This window comes from Phalacrocorax carbo, chromosome 5 (genome assembly GCF_963921805.1).
Source record: "Phalacrocorax carbo chromosome 5, bPhaCar2.1, whole genome shotgun sequence".
In the NCBI taxonomy this organism is placed as follows: domain Eukaryota; kingdom Metazoa; phylum Chordata; class Aves; order Suliformes; family Phalacrocoracidae; genus Phalacrocorax; species Phalacrocorax carbo.
This window is the reverse complement of record NC_087517.1, coordinates 11979367-11997647: the sequence shown is the minus strand read 5'-3', so window position 1 is coordinate 11997647 and position 18281 is coordinate 11979367. Positions and strand designations below refer to the sequence as shown.

Genomic DNA, 18281 nt, shown 5'->3' with positions numbered 1-18281 from the left:
GGAATGGAATATTCAGGCTTCCATTTTACCAGTACAAATGTGGTGGGTTTTGTTGGTTTGGTTTTGGTTTTTTTTTTTTTCCACAAATACTACAAGGTATTAATGAAAAAGATTTCCTTCTTTGTTTACTACAAAAAAAAATATACTGAGTGTTCCGTACATGATTATAATTATTCTTTCTTCAAAAGTGAATATTTTTGTGTTATGTATGTCATTTGAGTGACACTATCTGATTTGTTTTATCATTGTTGGCAAAAAATCCTTCATTCTCAGACAACTCTCAAGCTAGAAGCTGGAGGCACCAACACCAGTGCATACATTTTCTTTCAGAGTCCACTTTGACGTGAATATTTGCAACCCTAAACAAAAGCAGTGCAGAACTCTCCTGAATTTTTGTTTTGAATATATAGTAATTTTGCACTTCTGATAATTTAAGGTCAACTCCTCATGAGGGTCCAGAGCTCTATAGTGTGCTTTGGCTCTCTCATGAAGAAAAAAAAAAAGACTCTGATATTCATAATCACCACCTTAATACGATTATGAAGTGTATCCTTTCTTCCATAAGTTCCCAAAGTTTCTTACACACAATTTCACTAAGCTTGAGGTTTTGTGGAGTAGATTTATGATGAAGTAGAGCCATTTTAACTTATGATAGAAAGTAGAGAGGAATAATGTGTGTGGTAGAAATGCTAAAATACAGGTTATTGCAATCTGACCAAGTGTCAGTAGCCCAACTGACCAGGATGAAGTGCCAGTTGCTCAGCCCTGTGGCTGCCCCTGGAGCTGTACCATGGCAGTGCAGCACTCTCTGCAGGTACCTGATGTTACTTGCCTCATTATCAAGTGTTTGCTGGGCCTTAGCTATTTTGCAAACCAAAATCTAACCAAAGAAAATGGGTTTAGGACTGAACTATCTAATACTTACTGTGAGAGGAGAACAGCTGCCTTGAATTAGTATTCCCTTAACGGAGCTTGGGACCATCAGAGCCTTCATTAGTGTGACCTTTCAACAAACAATAGTGAAGAGTCATTTTATTTGTTCAGCTGAATACTATGGACTCCTTTGCTTATTAACCTATAAATTACCACAGCTACAGTTTCCCTTAGAAAAAGGCAAGTTAAAATATATCTGTGCCCTATCTATTTGGTTTCCTGTAGATGAGTCATATTCCAAACCATTTGAAATGGGAAATTGGGAAATATATTGATTTTGGCTTGTAGTTCATCTCCAGTCTGGTCCAGATTTCCTTCACTTTCATTTTAGTGCATCTGAGATGATGGATGATCTCATTACTAAATCGCTCTCACTCTTGTGAATCAGTTGGGATGTGGTTGCTGCAAGACACCTACTGTAGCTGTGGTTAAGTTCTGCTGACATAGTAAAATTGGTCAAGGCTGCTACGTGTACATGTGTTTGCATTTTGATGTAATGGCTCATGGAAATACTAAGTCTTCTAACTGTCTCTATCTATTTAAGTCTCATTTACCAGGGATTTCTGCTTTATATCAAATGCACCAAGGGTTTGAATGCCAAGACAATGAATCGAAGTTTGGGGCCATTAAAGCAGAACAATTCCAAATGAGATGTTCTGTGAACTGCTTTAGAGTGGAAATAGTATAGACCAGTGAATCACAAATTTTTTGGTATTAAGAAAGATCCTGCCCAAGATTGATTTCCCCTCATTTGGATCCCACTCATTTCCGACAGAAACTACAGAGCTTGGATTGCTTACATAAAAATAATAGCAGAATAGGGTTGTGGAGATCAGTTTAAAAAACAAACTCTCTAATGCTATGTGTGCAGCTGTTTGGCTTCCTTATCACCTTATTTTTCTCTGTATGTTTCATTTGTTTTTTTGATAAATGTTGAAGTTGACCTAATTTACTCCCAGATCTCCTCACAGTGTCCCACTACACTTATTTCCCAGGTTGTTTTGAAGTGCATTTATTCCTTTTCATGTGCCTGTTGTCCATCCACTTTTGCCCTTTGGCATTATATTTGCTTCCAGATGAATATGCCGAAAGGATGATGGGAAGTAGTCATTTGAGAGACACTGAATGTATTTAGGTTTTTCCTAATCTAATGTCACAGAGTTCGTGGAAACCCGATGCAGTTGTGAACATGGCTAAGATTAACAGAAGGTGTCCTTGTTGGTTGTTGTGTCTGTGATAGTAAGAGCATCTCAGAGAAGCAGCAAAGGGTCCAGAGATGTGAAAGGTTCACTTACATAATTTTGCCTTTTAAACTTAAAAATCTTTTCCAACATAACTTGATGGGTATCATTAGCAAGGTCTTAAGTCTTTTTCAGAACCATCAAGGAAGGCATTCTGACTAAACTAAACCAGCAGGCAGAAACACTATTTGACACAGAGCTCTCATTTCTTAAGGAAGGCTGCACAAGAGGTGCCTCACTTTTTGTTTTTTTGTATAAGGTCTGATTCTGTGCTCAAGGAAGATGACAGAGTTTCAGGGTATGAATTTTAGAAGAACTTGGTACTATTATTTAATTTCAGAGGAGCTATATTCAGAAGTAGCTTGTTTTAAGCAAGTTGGAGTCAAAGGTGGGAGTTGTTTTAGAACTGTGGTGGTTGCCATGTTAGACAACCCATGCCTTGTAGTGAAATTGTTCTCCCATGGCAAGTGGCTTTTATCTAAGATGCCATCAATGTGTTTCTGCTTCTCCATTATAAAAGAAATGGTTAGGCTTTTTAAGAGAGTCTTCAGAGATTTATTTAACAGAGAATTATTTTATCACTGCTTCTGCTTCTACAAAGTTGATAAAAATCTGTAATTTGCAGGAAATGTCTGTTTAAAGCCAACTTTTGCTGTTGGCCTGTCTGCACATTACCAAGTAATGGTGAATCTATGAATACAGGAAATGATTGGAGAAATGCCTTGGTGCTTTATTAGCATCTTCTCTACATATTTTAATTAAAAGATATTAAGCACCATATAAGTAGGAGTCAATTTGTGAGCAGGTCTTGTAAAACAGATACAAATGTGTACATCCTCCCTTCTAACCATTTCGCAGACCAAACCAGTGACACAGTGAAAGGCTCTACAGGTGACTGGGTTTTGCACTTAGACTTAGGAAGCTTTGGGTATACAACTGGAATCTTTCTCCTACTGTATGTAAACAACACACCCACACAAAAGAAGAGGAGGAAAAAAAACTAAGAGAAAAATATTACTGTGGAAAAAGCTGATTCAATCCCAAGTGAGGTCCTGACATTTAAGTGTTAGACTTTTGGAAGTAGAACGGAGTCATCATTTAAGTTCTTTCATTAAAAATTTGCTAGTGCTTGGGTGCTCACTGGGCCTGGAAATGGGAGTGCAGGAGCCCCACAGTGAGGGCCTGAACCCACACTCTGGGGGAAGGCGAGAGGGCACAACTCACGTGGCAGCAGCCTTGGTCGAGAAGAGTGCTGTAAGCATTGCTGACAGGATGTAGTCCATCAGAGCCTGACGTGAACTGCTTTACCCCACATATTTTTGAGTCAGCAAGGCAGCTGTACTGCAAGATGCACATGTACCATTAACACCAGAGGAAACCTGGCTGCTTTCTGTTTTATGGTCCCTCTTCCTCCTTACTCGACCTTGTTGCCTATTAGCTTTACACTGATTGAGTTGCTTTATTTGAAGAATGAGGTTTCCAGTGATTTTATTACTATTTAGAAACCCAGATATTTGTATGAAATCTGAATCAAAACCTCTATGGAAGGTTTTGAAAATTTCAGTTCAAATAAAAGCTGTTCCCAAGAAGACCCTGTCACGACCTGGTTGCATTGTCCAAAAAACAGAAAAAAAGCTGCTGCATTTTTAGCATACATACTCAGTGTTTTCTACGCTCTAAATGGCCAAGCCAGGATATATCACAGTATATAACGTGTGAAAGCATGTCTTGCTTTATGATGTCCTCACTTCAAGTCTTTCCCAGACACAGTGATCCTTTGGTTAGCTTCAGTTTTCGGTACCATGTAGTAGGTAATAATGTAGCTTTCTTGTCTGATGGCTTATAGAAAATGCCAGCCAAAAAGATTGCCGTATGACAACCTGATTTCTTTTCTTCTAAATCTTTGTTGCATTTCCCACAGGAGCAATAACACCTGCTGATGAAAGAGAGGAAGCTGACAAATGAAATCTTCCACACTGTTGTACTGAGCAGAATGTAATTTTCTACAAATTAGGGTCAGCTACATGGGTAGACAGCTCCCCTTTCTTTCTCCTAGGGAAAACTCATTTTCCTACCCTACAGGGAACTGAATGGCTATAACTAGGGTGATACATGATGTAGGGATAAAAACCAAAACAACAGAAAATCCCTATTTATTTCTTTCAGATAATTTAATAGATCACTTGATGAAAACGATGACACAAAAGGGAAAATACTATGTAGAGTATTGCAGCAAAGTCAGTTTTGGAGCTTTGTAAATCACAAGCTAAATTTAGGGCAGCGATCGGGCAGTCAGGATTTCCTGTGCATCTGTTACTTGAATTCAGCAACTTTCTGGCTTTATTGGAATAATCTGACACCCACACAGGTAGAAAATAGTCTTTGAGACAACACAGCAAAGAACTTGCACATGTGCTCTGGGTGTTAATTTTCCAAGCACGTGTCTTAAAATAGCAGAAAATGTTGCTGCTTAAATGAATAAATATAAGCTTGATAGATTTTATTATGTGTATTTAGGATTTGATGTTGCAGTCATTACAGCATGGGTTGCATGCCTACAAATAATCTGAATATCCCTGAAGTAAAGCCTCTTGACTAAATATAAAATGCAAGACCTGGGATTTCTTCCTAGCTCTGCATGCAGGTGGAAACTCCAACTGCATCTTAACTCCATGTCAGATGAAACCAGCTGTGTCGTCTCCATCTTCACCCCTAAGCTCTGACTTTTGTGTGAAAGAAGCCCAGGCAAGTGGAGCAGAAAGGAGGTGCAAGGTCCATGATTCCAGTTGGGAATTTGAAACAAGAGAGATATCTTTATGCTTAATTTCAAATCTCTGACATTCAACTTTGTGGTTTTGCGCTGGGGTATTTGCATAGGGGAATATTTATTTTTGTGATCAAAGCTTGGAAATGAAAGCTCTTGTCTATCTTAATATCCATGTAAATATTTTGAGAGTTTATTTAGTCAAGCAATAACTTTTTCAATAATATCTTTGCCCTCTAAAAATTTATGTCATTAAGTCCTTACCCTAGGATTTCTTTCTGCTCACTGATTCAGCCTGAGACCACACTAGGCAAAGTGCCTTTTTGTTAGCCACGCTGAAGCATTTTCTGATCAGTGACTACATAAACCTTTGTATTGAAGAAACCTTCCCATAAACACATCCTTTCTTTTTACAGGTGCTTGGCTGGATCCGGAATGGTGAATCAATGCTGAATGCAAGCCTTGTCAATGCAAGCTCCCTCTCTGAAGCTGAGCAGCTCCAGCGAGAGCATGAACAGTTTCAGCTGGCCATAGAGGTAACACAAATGAGTTAACTTTGTTTCTCCTTCCCAGGTGAACATCCTGGGCATCAATCATTGCTTGCTTGAAGGAAGGCAAGGAATAAAAACTTTAGAAAATCAACTTATCATTGAACTCATAATGTAGCCAGAGGTTAATAGTGAAATAACTTAGCTTCTGCAGCTAATTCTTCAGCTGTCAGATATCGGCCTTTCCATTCATGAAAATGACACTCATGCATCTCCTGATAATTTCTGTGTTAAAAAAAAAAAAAGATTAAAATTCACAAAGTGATCTGGATATGGGAAAAGTTTGTAAAGTCAGTTTCTTCCCACTCCCATGATTTGCAGATCATTTCACAGCATTCATTTATGAATATCTTTGTTACTAGATAATGCCCTCACATGAAATCTTTGCTTCATTCAACTCTCCTTTTGTTGACAGCAGATGAGACATTCATTCAAACCCACCTTCTCAAATAACTTTAATTTGAAGAAGAGGCAAGGGGGGAATTTTTAAGAATTGCCTGCAAAACTGAGCTTTTGCCCCTGCTTGGCCTGCAGTAGCACACCTTTGACCTGGCCCTTGAAAACTAGTTGTGAGCCAACTCATTTGCCTCACTCATGGGGCCAGGACATGGCAGGAGGAATAAGGCCTCCTCTGAGCGGCTTTCATGTGGATGAGAAGGTAGTGGACAGCTATGGACTCCCCTGAGTAGGGCACTACAAGACTCATAGTTAGGCTCAGTACTTTGTATGTCTCTGTCATTATGAACAAAGCCTACACTCACAGGGTGTGCTCACTCTAGTTGGGAGAAAGAGGGGCCATTGCTTTCTCCTGTTCCTGCTTAACAAGGTGTATATGATTCCCAGATTATGTTAATTGTCGCCTTTTTACAGAGCAAAGAACAAGTTAGAAAATCCCTTTCTGTGGTTTATATATATCTGAAAATAACCAAAACTAAACCAAACTTTAAACTATGAAAATATTATTTCCATGATGGAGATTTGAAGAGATGCCTGGTTTAGTGCGGGAAAAGTGACTTTATGTCTTCTGGTAAACTTTAAATAAGTCAATATACATTATAGTGTTGCTAGTAAGTATGGAGTTTAAACCTCAGCTAATGACCTATTTTGGTCCAGCTCCGCTCATACTAAGGAAAGAGCAGCTGTTGCAGCTCTGAAGGGAAAAGGAAGACATTTTCTATCAATTTTGTATGAGCTGGCTGGTACCAAGCTGTGCTGACCACATCTTGGCAGCTTTCACCAGAGAGCAGTGGGGAACAAGACACCCACTGGCTGTGTTATCGCAGCTTGCTGCCATTGGGGAGTGCTTGTATTTGGTGGTAAATGGAAATCACGGAGGGAGAAGAGGGTTATGCCACAGTAAAGGGGAAAATAAGTTTTCAAAGGGAAAAAACACTAGATTAAATATTTAAAGTATTTAAAGCTCAATATGGGGAAGAGATCAGCAAAGCACACAGGGCAGACTGTTCTCTCAAGGCATTCTAGATGTGGAATTGATTTTCAGTTGAAATCCTTTAAAGTCTATTTAAAACAAGTATTACAACTCTAACATCAGTAAAGCAGCTGGATATTAAATTTAACCAGTTGTTCTTGAACATCTTCCTAAATGTTTCTGCCAAGTATTAATCCTTTTTTTTTTTTGCTAATAGCTTTCTGTACATTGCATTATTCATCAGTGTATTACCAGATGATTTCAAGCTTCTTTCCAGGTTCAAGGATTAGATCATAAAAGTATCACATGAGAATTTGTCAGCAGCAGTTACAAATGGGATGCAGAACAGAGGAGTCTTGGGGATATTTTAGGGCTTCTGTTCAGAAGATTAAAATCAAATATTGGACTAAACCATGCCTGAACACAGTTACTCAGGAGGCTGTGAAGGGCCAGGCGCTATTTTCCTCCCAGCAACCCACAGAGGAAGGTGTAACCACCACTTGGTTACTCTGAGAGGAGCTGGTGTAGGCTGGGTAATGGGGCAGATAATTCAGTCCTGCCTGTGAAGTGGCTACTGAGTAAATTGGGGAACAGTGGAGAAAATGGCTTGATTCCCCCAGCTCTGCCCTTAAAGGTAGCATAGCATAGCTCCAATATAAGTGAACTGACTTTCAAAAGTGTATCTTGTAGGGACTGATGTTTGTTCATGCCATTTAGTAAGGCATCTTCAAGTCTTCTGGGACTGATGTTTTGTATCCTGTGGACAGGACAGTTACACACATGAGTAAAGCTGCTGATGCCAGCAAACTGCCTGGCAAGAGCCAAATTAAGGTGATTACACTCACAGTTTGCCAACTCTTTGGTGTTGATTGTGTAGGATGCAGTCAGCCCTGAGTACGGGCTGGGTAGGAGCTCAGCACAGCAGCTGCCTGCATTGGGGTTGTCAAAGTGGATCCACCAGGAACCCCATCCCAGGTTGTTGCCAAAGGGGCAGTAGCTGATCGGTGGAGCTAACCCATCTTAGCCAGTGCTTCTTTGTACCAAGCTTTAATAACATGTTGCAAATGTGGGTGAATAATTCAGACTAAAATGCTTTGCAGAAAGTAACTGTTAACTGAAGATAACTCTGAAATGTTTCACTCTCTCACATTTCCATGCTCACACCTCTACCGTACATCTACCATACACCTTTCTACCATACATCTGGCACATCTATGCAACCTCTCTTTCCTCCCCTCATACACAGTCCCTCTTTCATGCCACTTCCTTACAGAAGACACACCAGAGTGCCCTACAGGTCCAGCAGAAAGCCGAAGTGTTGCTACAGGCTGGGCATTATGATGCTGATGCTATCAGAGAGTGTGCCGAAAAGGTGGCGCTGCACTGGCAGCAGCTGATGCTGAAGATGGAGGACAGGCTCAAACTTGTCAATGCCTCGGTGGCCTTCTATAAAACCTCTGAGCAGGTGAGCTGAACAGTATCATACCTGTATCATAGCATATTGCTACAGCCTGGGATTTAGCTCCCAGTGTATAGTGCAAAGGTCTTGCCTCTCACCAAGATCAGCAGTGCAGGCTCTGAACAATTCCAGAGTGTCAAACTGTTCCAAATACCTGCTCTGCACTAAGGAGCAGTGCTCGTTCTTCTCCATTTCCCCTGCGTAATCCCCAGCATAGGAAGAATGGGGGTTCAGACAGCCCTGCTTGCCCTTAAAAGCTGCCCTTTGTCTTTTTACATGTTATTCTTTTAACATCCTTTTATATTTTTGTCTATCTTCATCCACACATTAGGTGCATATAAACCTTTATGCACCTGAATAGGGCCAGTGTTGAGCCCTCAGGTGACTCCCAGCTGGTAAACACCTATGTGAGTGCACTCCACGATGTAGCAGCACCAGTAGATGTGGGTTTTCTGCTCTGACCCTGAGTGCAGAGGGTCTTCTGCCAGCAAGGGATCTCACAGAATTGGCAAAATTAACTGAAAGGACATTTGCTCCATTGGTATAGCAATGCTGAGCACACATGGAAACCAAAGTTTGAACTAGTCAAAATTGTTTCTCTGACAAGTGTTTTAACAAAAAAACCCCAAACCCAACCAAACAATAAAAGGCAGCAGTTCACAATGACATTCATCTTAAAGTTTTCAGTGAAGCAATGTAGTTCTGGAAGGTTTTGGGGTTGGTTGCTTTTTTGGTGTTGTGTTGTGTTTTGTTGTGTTTGTTTAATTGTCCCCTTTCCAACAGGAAGAATTTCTGAAATCCCACCATTTGTTTTCAAGGTCCCATGATATCAGAGTTAATTTTGAGGAATATAAATCTGCTTATCATTGAGAACTGCTTGCAATTAATTACTTGTTACTTTGTGAGGAGTACAAGCCAGTGTTTTCACTAGTATTTAAACACCACCATGCCGAAGAAGATGCCAAGATATGAAGGGATTTATCTTAAATCCATCTGCAACACAGATAATTACAGCAGTAACTGTTATATGTTGACACAACTTTACTTCATTCATCCCTTGCACAAGCAAGTGCCATTTATACTGTAGTCAGTGAGAATTAGTGTTACACTGTGGATACTCAAATAGCCTTGCCTGATGTAATTTACTGTGGCCAGGCAGTTTGTGTTAGCATGGACATTGCAGGAACCTGTGGTTTTATACAAAAGGCAGCAGTGATTTCCATTAGATTTGCTATTATTATTATCACACAGTTAGCTCCTCAATTAGAGAACCAGACATGGGAAGCTTTTTAGCACAATTAAATATATCACTGTGGAAAGAGATTATTTTTTCTGTAACATCGAGGCTGTAGATGATCCTTGGGCCGCTTTTTGATGTAATTTGTTTAATGCATTTTAAAAATCTTTTAAGATTAATTCGTTCCTTATAATAAGCGTCTTTCACTGTGAAGAGTTTCAAACAGATTTATAGTCCCTGATGCATTCAGGATTGAAATGAATTACTGCTGGTGGAGGATTGTGAGAAATGAAAACCATTGAGGGATTCATTAATGTTTTAGACGGTCAAATGTGCTGGCCAAAATATCCATAGCCAGTAATTTATCAAATCAGTCTCTCTTGCTGTTTCCAAGTCATAGACAAGCATACTGCAGTGCCCACCAGTTCATCCATTAGTTGTGTCTATTCAGCAAATGTTTAGGGCAAAGATCATTCAGGCTTTGAATGCTCATAAACTCACTGCTGCATGTAGTCTGTCATCTTTTCTTGGGCTGCACAACTGAGCTACAGTCCTTAACACTCTGCTCCCTGTCCTGATGACAGTGGATTGAGTAATTTACTGGATACTGAATTCTCCAAGCATCTAGAAAAAGCAGCTAGAAGGGTGGAGAGACTGTCACAACTAGCCAAACTTTTTCATGCCTGTCTTCCCTAAGCATACTATGTTCTTGATTTAACTGGTGGAGCCCTGGCTTTCCAATAGCCCTGTTTCTCTCTGTCTTCATTGACAGCCCACCGTATTTTAATTTCTCTCATTGTCTTAACAGAGAGATGATATTTGCATGTGGAGGGACCATCCTTTTTGAAAAGATGTCGACTGCCTGGGGTCCACATCTACTTTAATTTTTTAAGTCATCAAAGTCCAAAAGAGTACCAAAATTTTCAAGAACTAAAAAGTAAAATGGAAATGCTTTTTTGTGTCTGAATAACATGGAGCATCTGCTCTTTGATAAATATTTGATGGTGAATGCTGGTTTGCATCCATGCAAGAAGATGATTTCAGATTTCTAAGTGCATGAAGTCCTTGAACAGCCTGACAGCAGAGTACATTGATCAGTTCACCTCCGTTCACCAGTTTTAAAAACAGAGTTTGATGTGTTCATGAATGGAGTTATATGAAAATGGCCTGCGATAGCCAGGAAGATTGGTGGGTGATGCTGGAGTCTCTTCCAGACTATGCTCTTGAGCATGTAGGGTCCTCTGATTTATAACTGTGTTCAAATAAAAGTTGGAAGAGTGAGTGAGAAAAGGGTGAACATGTTTAGCTGGACCCCCAGCAATAACTGACTGGATCTTGAGTAATCTCAGCAGTGGAGTGTGTAGGGAGAGCCCTGTGAGAGAAAAGAGGAAAGTTCCAAATGGTCCTGAAAACTTTTGCCATTTTTTCAGTGTCTGCACAGGCCACTAAAACTCATTCTCAGGATCTGCAACAGAGAAGACTCAACCTTGTCCAAGGGCACTGAACACACAGTTTCCAGACCATGTTGGTTTATTTACCTCATTTCCCTTATTCCACCAAGATAGAAGATACTTGTGTAAGCCCTGACAGTGGAACACCTGCATCCACCTAGGTTGCACACTGATTTTATGTCTGTTGGTTTCCATCAGTCTTTACAAAAGCTGTACAGGGAGCAACTAACATGCAGCTGAAGAGAATTAGCTCCAGCTTCAGACTTTGTTTCAGGAAAGTATTTAAGCATGTGTTTTTCTTTAAGTATGTGCTAAGTCCCATGACTTCAGCGGGATTTAAACACATCTAAAGCACGGTTCCGGAATAAGGATTGTTTCCTGAATGATCCACTGGGACCAACACTGACCCCTGCCTTGATTCAGCCTTTTTAGCTTCCCCCCGATTATCTGTTAGAAGAGAAGAAGGATTTATCACCCTGAAATCAGGTGAATTACATCCCAAATGGTAGGGAACCCTACGGGCAAGAAGAACTGCTAGATTGTTCTGTCCAGGGCCTGCTTCATACCCAGTTATCCTCCATGCCATGGTCCATAGTCCAAAACATTTAGATTTGAAATGTTATTGGTCACAGACTTTATCTGAACATGTTCCTCCTGATTATGATTGTAGATAACTGAATTGTTGTGCTATGGGCATGTTTCAGGTGTGCAGCGTATTAGAGAGTTTGGAGCAGGAATACAGACGAGATGAAGACTGGTGTGGAGGTCGAGATAAACTTGGACCGTCAGCTGAGATAGACCATGTCATCCCTCTGATCAGCAAACATCTGGAACAGAAGGAGGCTTTTCTCAAGGTCTCAGTTCTCTAATAAATCAGGGAAATTCCCCATTAAGTAGGCAATTTAGAGCAGTGTTGGTGAGTTTAAGAGGAGGCACTGAGGTGTAATTCCAGTTCAGCTACTGGCTGGCTGTATAAGCCCTAGGCCAGTTTCACACTGTTATTGTAGATGTAATAAGTATTATCATCAGTGCATATCTAAGAGACATGTCATCAGGACTAATTAAGTGGTATTTGCATTGCACTTGGAGGATGCTAGTTGTTGTGCTGGTTCAAAGTTCAAATTCTCAAACGTGCATATCATGAGCATTATAAATGACAGGTAGTTACGGCATTTTGGTGTTGCTTATACAAACCATCCAGCATTTCAAATTCTGTCTTCCAAGGCAATAACTGAAGAACTGCTAACAACTGAAGCAATTGTGTATCTGCAGGGCAGCACCAGGATGGAGATTTCCTCCTGCCTTCCAGGTGCTGCTTTGTACGAACTGTGGAGATGACAGGCTGGCAAGTCAATTGACAGCCAGCCTCCCACCTTCCACTAAAACTGATATATAACATGAAACTACACTTGCAGGCAAGGCTTAAGAAATTATGCCTCCAGAATGTTTTTTGGTTTTTTTTTTTGAAACAGTGAGTACTTTCCTTGAGAGATGGGTTAGCTTTGGTTAGATTGAAAATCTGTGATGTACTAGCTCTTTACAACCAGTTAGTTTATTATTGTCGTTAATTTGCCTTAATACATAAAATCAGCCACTATATTCAAAATTACTTGTGTTTTAATATATTTATGAGGTTGTTAGTTTATTGGCTGAGTTTGTTGACTCTTTGCTGAAGCTCTTATCTTCCCATATGAAAGCGAACAACTCCCTGCAAAATAAGCAGAGAACTTCTTTGGGTCCCCTTTGCTTTCTTTGCTCATCTTTACTGATTCTTTTTTGTGGGGGATGGTTTTCCTAGGCCTGTACGCTGGCACGAAGGAATGCTGAGGTATTCCTCAAGTACATCCACAGGAACAATGTCAGCATGCCTGGAGTAGCAAGCCATACAAGGGGACCCGAGCAACAAGTGAAAGGTGGGTGCACTGGTGCAATGACAGTATTGAAGGTTTTGTTTGCTTTCCCCTCTACTGTGTGGTCACCCTAAAGTTTGTGAGCATGCTGAGAAGGGACCTTAAGTTTTGCCATCTTCTGTCACTAAAAGGATGCATATCCCTGACACCTTTAGCAATGGTAGTGAGGCCTCTCAGAAAGTGATCCCTCCTCTGCTAGCTATGAGTTCTTACACAGAACTCTACTGTTGCAAGTGGGGGGAGTGGAAAATAGGAACAGGGTTTGAAACATGGTCTCTGTCTGGGTTCTTTTGTCCGGAGAGTCCATGGAAGTGGCACTGTGCCATCCTGCATCATGTAGGTTGTTAGCTGAGATGATCAGACACTATTTTGCCTTAATATCTAAAAATACATAAACAAATAAGCATGTGTCAAATACAAGGTCTGGATGCATCCTGTTGCTGCTGAGCGGTGGAAAAAAATGAACCCCAAACTTCTTTGTCCCTAGGATGGATCTGCTTTTTTTTTTTCTTTTGTCTCTGGAATCCTGTTTGATGTCCTACAACATCAAAAAATGGCTGTCAAAAGTAACTGCCTGTAGTTACTTTCCTTTGGTCAAAAGAGCACCGTTTACAACCAGATGATACATCTGAGCTGTTTGAAATGTTTCACTCCTCTGCTTAACTAAACAGTTGTTAATCTGTGCCTAGCAATGCTGCAACATACCGATAAGAATGAGCAAAGTGATTCTGCAGAAATAAACTATTATCTGTGATTATTGGCATTCTTACAAGCTGCAGAAAGATACAGGTTAAAAGCAGTGTAGTCATTATAAATGTGGGAGAGATGGGAACTTCGGTTATACACAGAAGATTAAAATGGTGCTACTGAAGAGAATATTTCCTTCCTTTCCTTCAACACCAGGTCTTCAATGCTAGCATGACTTCGTTCAATTTTTCCCTGCTACTGTGTCAAATGCTTGCTGTTGTTGTAGACCTTTGTTCCCTACAGTTGAGAATCACAGGAAAATTAATTAAATCCTGACTCAGCAAGCCCTTAAATATGCACCAGATAGAAGCTCATGAGTGTTCCTCACTGAGCTTGTTTGAAATCACTCACTTAGGTAGAAATCAGCTTGTGTGTTATTCTTTTTCTAAGCCAAACATGTAATTCTTATGCTTGGTGAATCTATCCACAGAAGATCTTTGAAGTGGACACTTTAGTTCAGAATAAAAGCACCATTTAGTAGGAAACTTATTGTGCTTCCAAAGCAAAGTCACTAATATACAACAAAATTAACTTTATTTGGCATAAACTGTTTATGCAGAGACCTGATGGAGCACCCATGACAAACTTCAAGTTAATTTTGTCATTCAAAGTTCCCTCAGCAGGGACTGGACTAGGTTTGCAATTAACTTATTACAATTTTTTTTACTATAATCAGCGTCACACTTGTAATGGGGAGGGATACATCCAAATCTGTTTGCTGCCACCAGCGTTGATACACAAGCAATGAATATCAGTACATTCAGAAAGGACTTAGGGCAAGAGAGGTTATTAACAGGTGTTTTAAATGATTGTAACTCACTGTAAGTGGTTGAGAAGCCAGACTCAATGTTTTAATATAAAAGTGTGGCTGCTACCTGGGCTGCATGTGCCTAAGCCCCCTCTAGTGGATGCTCTACTTTGAGGATAAGGGCAGGAGGTCTGCCTTGCCTTACCTGCCAAGGTAGCTACTTGAGCGCCGTACCCAGATATGGCTGGGATGAGCCATGCTGCTGCCAGCCTCACATGACTTAGCTCAGTTTAGTTAGAAAAGCTCAGGTTTAACTAAGGTTTATGTCAGTTACATAGTGTAAATCTCTTGCACTGTCTCTGCGTGTAATCTTTTCATTAAACCCATGGCACTTTTTAAAGAGTTAAATCATGACCTTTTATCAAGTTGATACAGTCTGACTGAGCACTCAGGTTTTGAAGGAGAACATGTATGTTCTAGACTCCAAGGAGTAGCAGGTGTCCTGCCAGCCTCTTCCTGAATCTGGGTGCCTGTCACATCACCATCACACAGAAAACAGTTTAGACGACCAATACCAGGCCTCAACCCAAAATCATAGCCCAGCAATAACTGCACAGGGAGCAGCACACAGAGGGCTGTCAGGCAGTACAGGTGTATAAGAAGCCTTACTAGGTACGTCAAACTGGCGGCTCAGGTCTGCCTTAAATTCAGTCATGACCAGAGCTCTGTATGGGAGAGTAGGCTTTGGTGCTGGGTGCCACGTGCTGGGTAGCCTGTGGCCAAAGCAAACAGATAAGGAAGTAAAAGGGCAATTTATCCTATGTCAACGAGTAAGAGAGTCCTGAAATAAGCAACAGAAGAGAACGAAAGACTAGAAATCATGTACACCAGTGTATTTACTGGAGTAAATCCCACACTCTGTTCTAGCATCTTCTCCTTTACCAGATAATCCTGCAATTGCACTTTTTTTGATGTTTTTTTGGGGTTTTTTGTTTGTTGTTTTTTTTTTTTTTTGTTGTTGTTGGTTGGTTGGGTTGTGGGGTTTTTGGGTTTTGTTTGTTTGTTTTTGTGGGGGTTTTGGCAGTACCTTTGAATCAATGCTTGTTTTTAAGAAGTACAATCTCAGGGGTTCTGCTCTTGGCAGTGCAGTCCAGGCAGAGTGACTAAATTCGGCTTTTTATGGCTTATTTCTATATACACTCACAGAATCACTAATCATGCAGACATTTTCCGTTGCCCTACAGCCATTCTGAGTGAGCTGCTGCAGAGGGAGAACCGGGTCCTTCACTTCTGGACCCTGAAGAAGCGGAGATTAGATCAGTGCCAACAATATGTTGTCTTTGAGCGCAGTGCCAAGCAGGTAGTATAAAAACCCCATTTCGTCTTTCTGTCCTGACAGTGTGTCAATATTTCTTGTATCCATGTAATGCTGCTTGTGTGGAGCTCCTGTTGCAATCTCAAGTTGTATTTAAAAACTGTGATGTTTGAAAATGTGGCAAATGTAGATTTTTAAAACAATTTAAGAAAATTCCAAAACCCAACTACAAAACTCAATATTTTTGCCAGATCAGATTAATTTCTGGATTTGTTCCTTTGTTTGAAAATAAATATAAGGGTAAACTTGTTTTATTGAGCTATTGCTGAAAACTGCTTTCCCCAGGTGCAGATTTATCTGTATATCGGTAGAATTCCCTGTATATAGAATTCTACCTGTATATAAGTAGAATTTTCTCCTAGGAAACATACAGCACCTTTTGTATCCTCTCCCACCTGCTTTGATTGATGTATTCTTTTTATGTGTTCCTAGAAAGTGTTTTAGTATACACAGTATTAAGTCCCAATGGATTTGATATCCTTTATTTGGCAGATTTTTTGTCAGAGGATTAGTTCTTGAAATACAAAGACTGTTTGTTTTGTTTTTCCTTTGGTTGTCTTTTACATTCACAGGCCTTAGACTGGATCCAAGAAACAGGCGAATATTACCTCTCTACTCACAGCTCCACAGGGGAATCAACAGAAGAAACTCAGGAACTCCTGAAGGAATATGGGGAATTCAGAGTACCTGCCAAGGTAAACATTGACTTTAATTATGGCACCTGCCTTTGTCTATGTTTATGATCCTGTTTCAATGCCTTAAATTTCTGTAATAATATTATCTTGATTTTTGTATTTTCCTCCTTGAGAACTGTGATCTTTCATTTTTAGCAGGACATAGGCACAAAAAGGTTTTCTGCCCTTTAGTCTGTAATGGTTATGGAGCATTTTTGTTCTGTTCAGAAGGAAGAGAAGTCAATTTGCAGACAGAGTTCACAGCAACCTAATGAGACATACCCTAACTCCATCCTCAAACAATCATACAAGAATGGTGTAGAGTAACTAATTGATCTGAACATATCCAAGGTTGTCTTTGATTCCCTGTCTTTTTCTTCTGTCATTACAACCACAATTTGTTTCATTAATTCCAGCTGCATTGATCACAGCTGATCATTTCTCTCATTAGAAGTAATCTGCTGATCCCAACAACATACTTTAAATAAATGGGTTTGTAAACTCTGGGGTGGACATTTTCTAATACAAAGCTGCATTACCAAGAATCTATTAATTTATATGGAGCAATTCTGAGAAACTGGTAGGGTTTACAGAGGAATGGTGATTGGATCTGCTACAGATACATTAATTCAAACCGTAGGTAATTCACAGACAGTGAATCCACAGAGGTATTAACAGTCACTGATAAGGATCTAAATTGCAAAGTCGGACTGCAGCAAGACCATGGCTTTGGTATTATGTAGCTTCATTTCACTGTGTCCTGAAATTGATCTTCTGTAATCCTTAAATTCCTTGTTATGCTGTCTGTACTTGCGTGGGTTTGGTTCACAGGCTTTGTGGTGTTCTCATCCCCTTCCTTTTTCCTTAGCTTGCATGTTTGTGAAAATGGGAGATAACTAGCAGTGGATGGAAGTTAATTTAATCAGACAAGACCCATACAACATTCCTTTAACAGTACTCCTGACCTCTAACCACCCATAATCAGTCTGCCTGAAATCACATTCTAGTTTATAGTTTAATTTTGACCAGAATAATCCCAGTTCATCCTGAAGTTTCCAAAATGTTTCTGCTCTTGACTTAGCCTAAGACCTGTTGACCATTACTGGCTGTTCCTTATACTGGCACATCTAGTCTTGCTCCCTAGGGGTCTAGTAAATCACTTTCCTACTGCTGACCTAGAATATTGTTACTGCCACATGCAGTCTTGTAAATGCATGTCACTCCCAGGCTGATGTTATTCTCAAACTGTAACTGAAAGCCTTCCTGATCCCAATAACTTTCTGGCCAAACCAATTGTTTGGAAAAGTAAGAACACCAGTAGCTTTTGTTAATAAAACACCCTTTAAATATAACAGGAAGTCACATTTTTACTTCTCCATATCTAGCTTTGCTTAAGTACTCAATTTGTTAAGATGGCCTCTGATTCAGTTGTTAATTTATTTTGGAGGTGAAGTTTCTTAAATTTAGTTTTGTGTTTGAAAACGGCTAGATGTTTTCTGATCTGACATGCATTTGTCCATTTGTGGCCAGATTGCTGATAACATCAAGTATCTGATAGCATACCTCCCTTCAGGCAGAGTAGAAAGTTCTCCCCATCTCTGAAAAGCAGCTTGCCAGTACCTCTGGGGATACGACAGATTCTCCTTTTGCTTTTGAGGATTAATGTGCGCGTTACAGCTGGATTGCAATCTCTACAGTTGATATCTTAGTTTTTATAAACATTTTGTACTTAATTTGGCTCAAACACAGGGTCCAGGCACCTTCA

At 40.1% G+C, this 18281-nt stretch overlaps 1 protein-coding gene across 8 annotated transcripts in view; it reads left to right on the top strand.

The window, feature by feature from the left end:
* KALRN (kalirin RhoGEF kinase) overlaps positions 1-18281 on the top strand; it is a 525469-nt gene that overhangs the window by 343193 nt on the left and 163995 nt on the right. For 7 of the 8 annotated variants that reach the window (XM_064451199.1, XM_064451195.1, XM_064451194.1 and 4 more), the window contains exons 16-21: positions 5355-5474; positions 8162-8380; positions 11767-11916; positions 12861-12975; positions 15712-15827; positions 16415-16537. In XM_064451199.1, the coding sequence (XP_064307269.1) occupies positions 5355-5474; positions 8162-8380; positions 11767-11916; positions 12861-12975; positions 15712-15827; positions 16415-16537 (843 nt within the window). The remainder of the gene's footprint in view (positions 1-5354; positions 5475-8161; positions 8381-11766; positions 11917-12860; positions 12976-15711; positions 15828-16414; positions 16538-18281) is intronic. The other variant, XM_064451192.1, reaches the window with a different exon arrangement.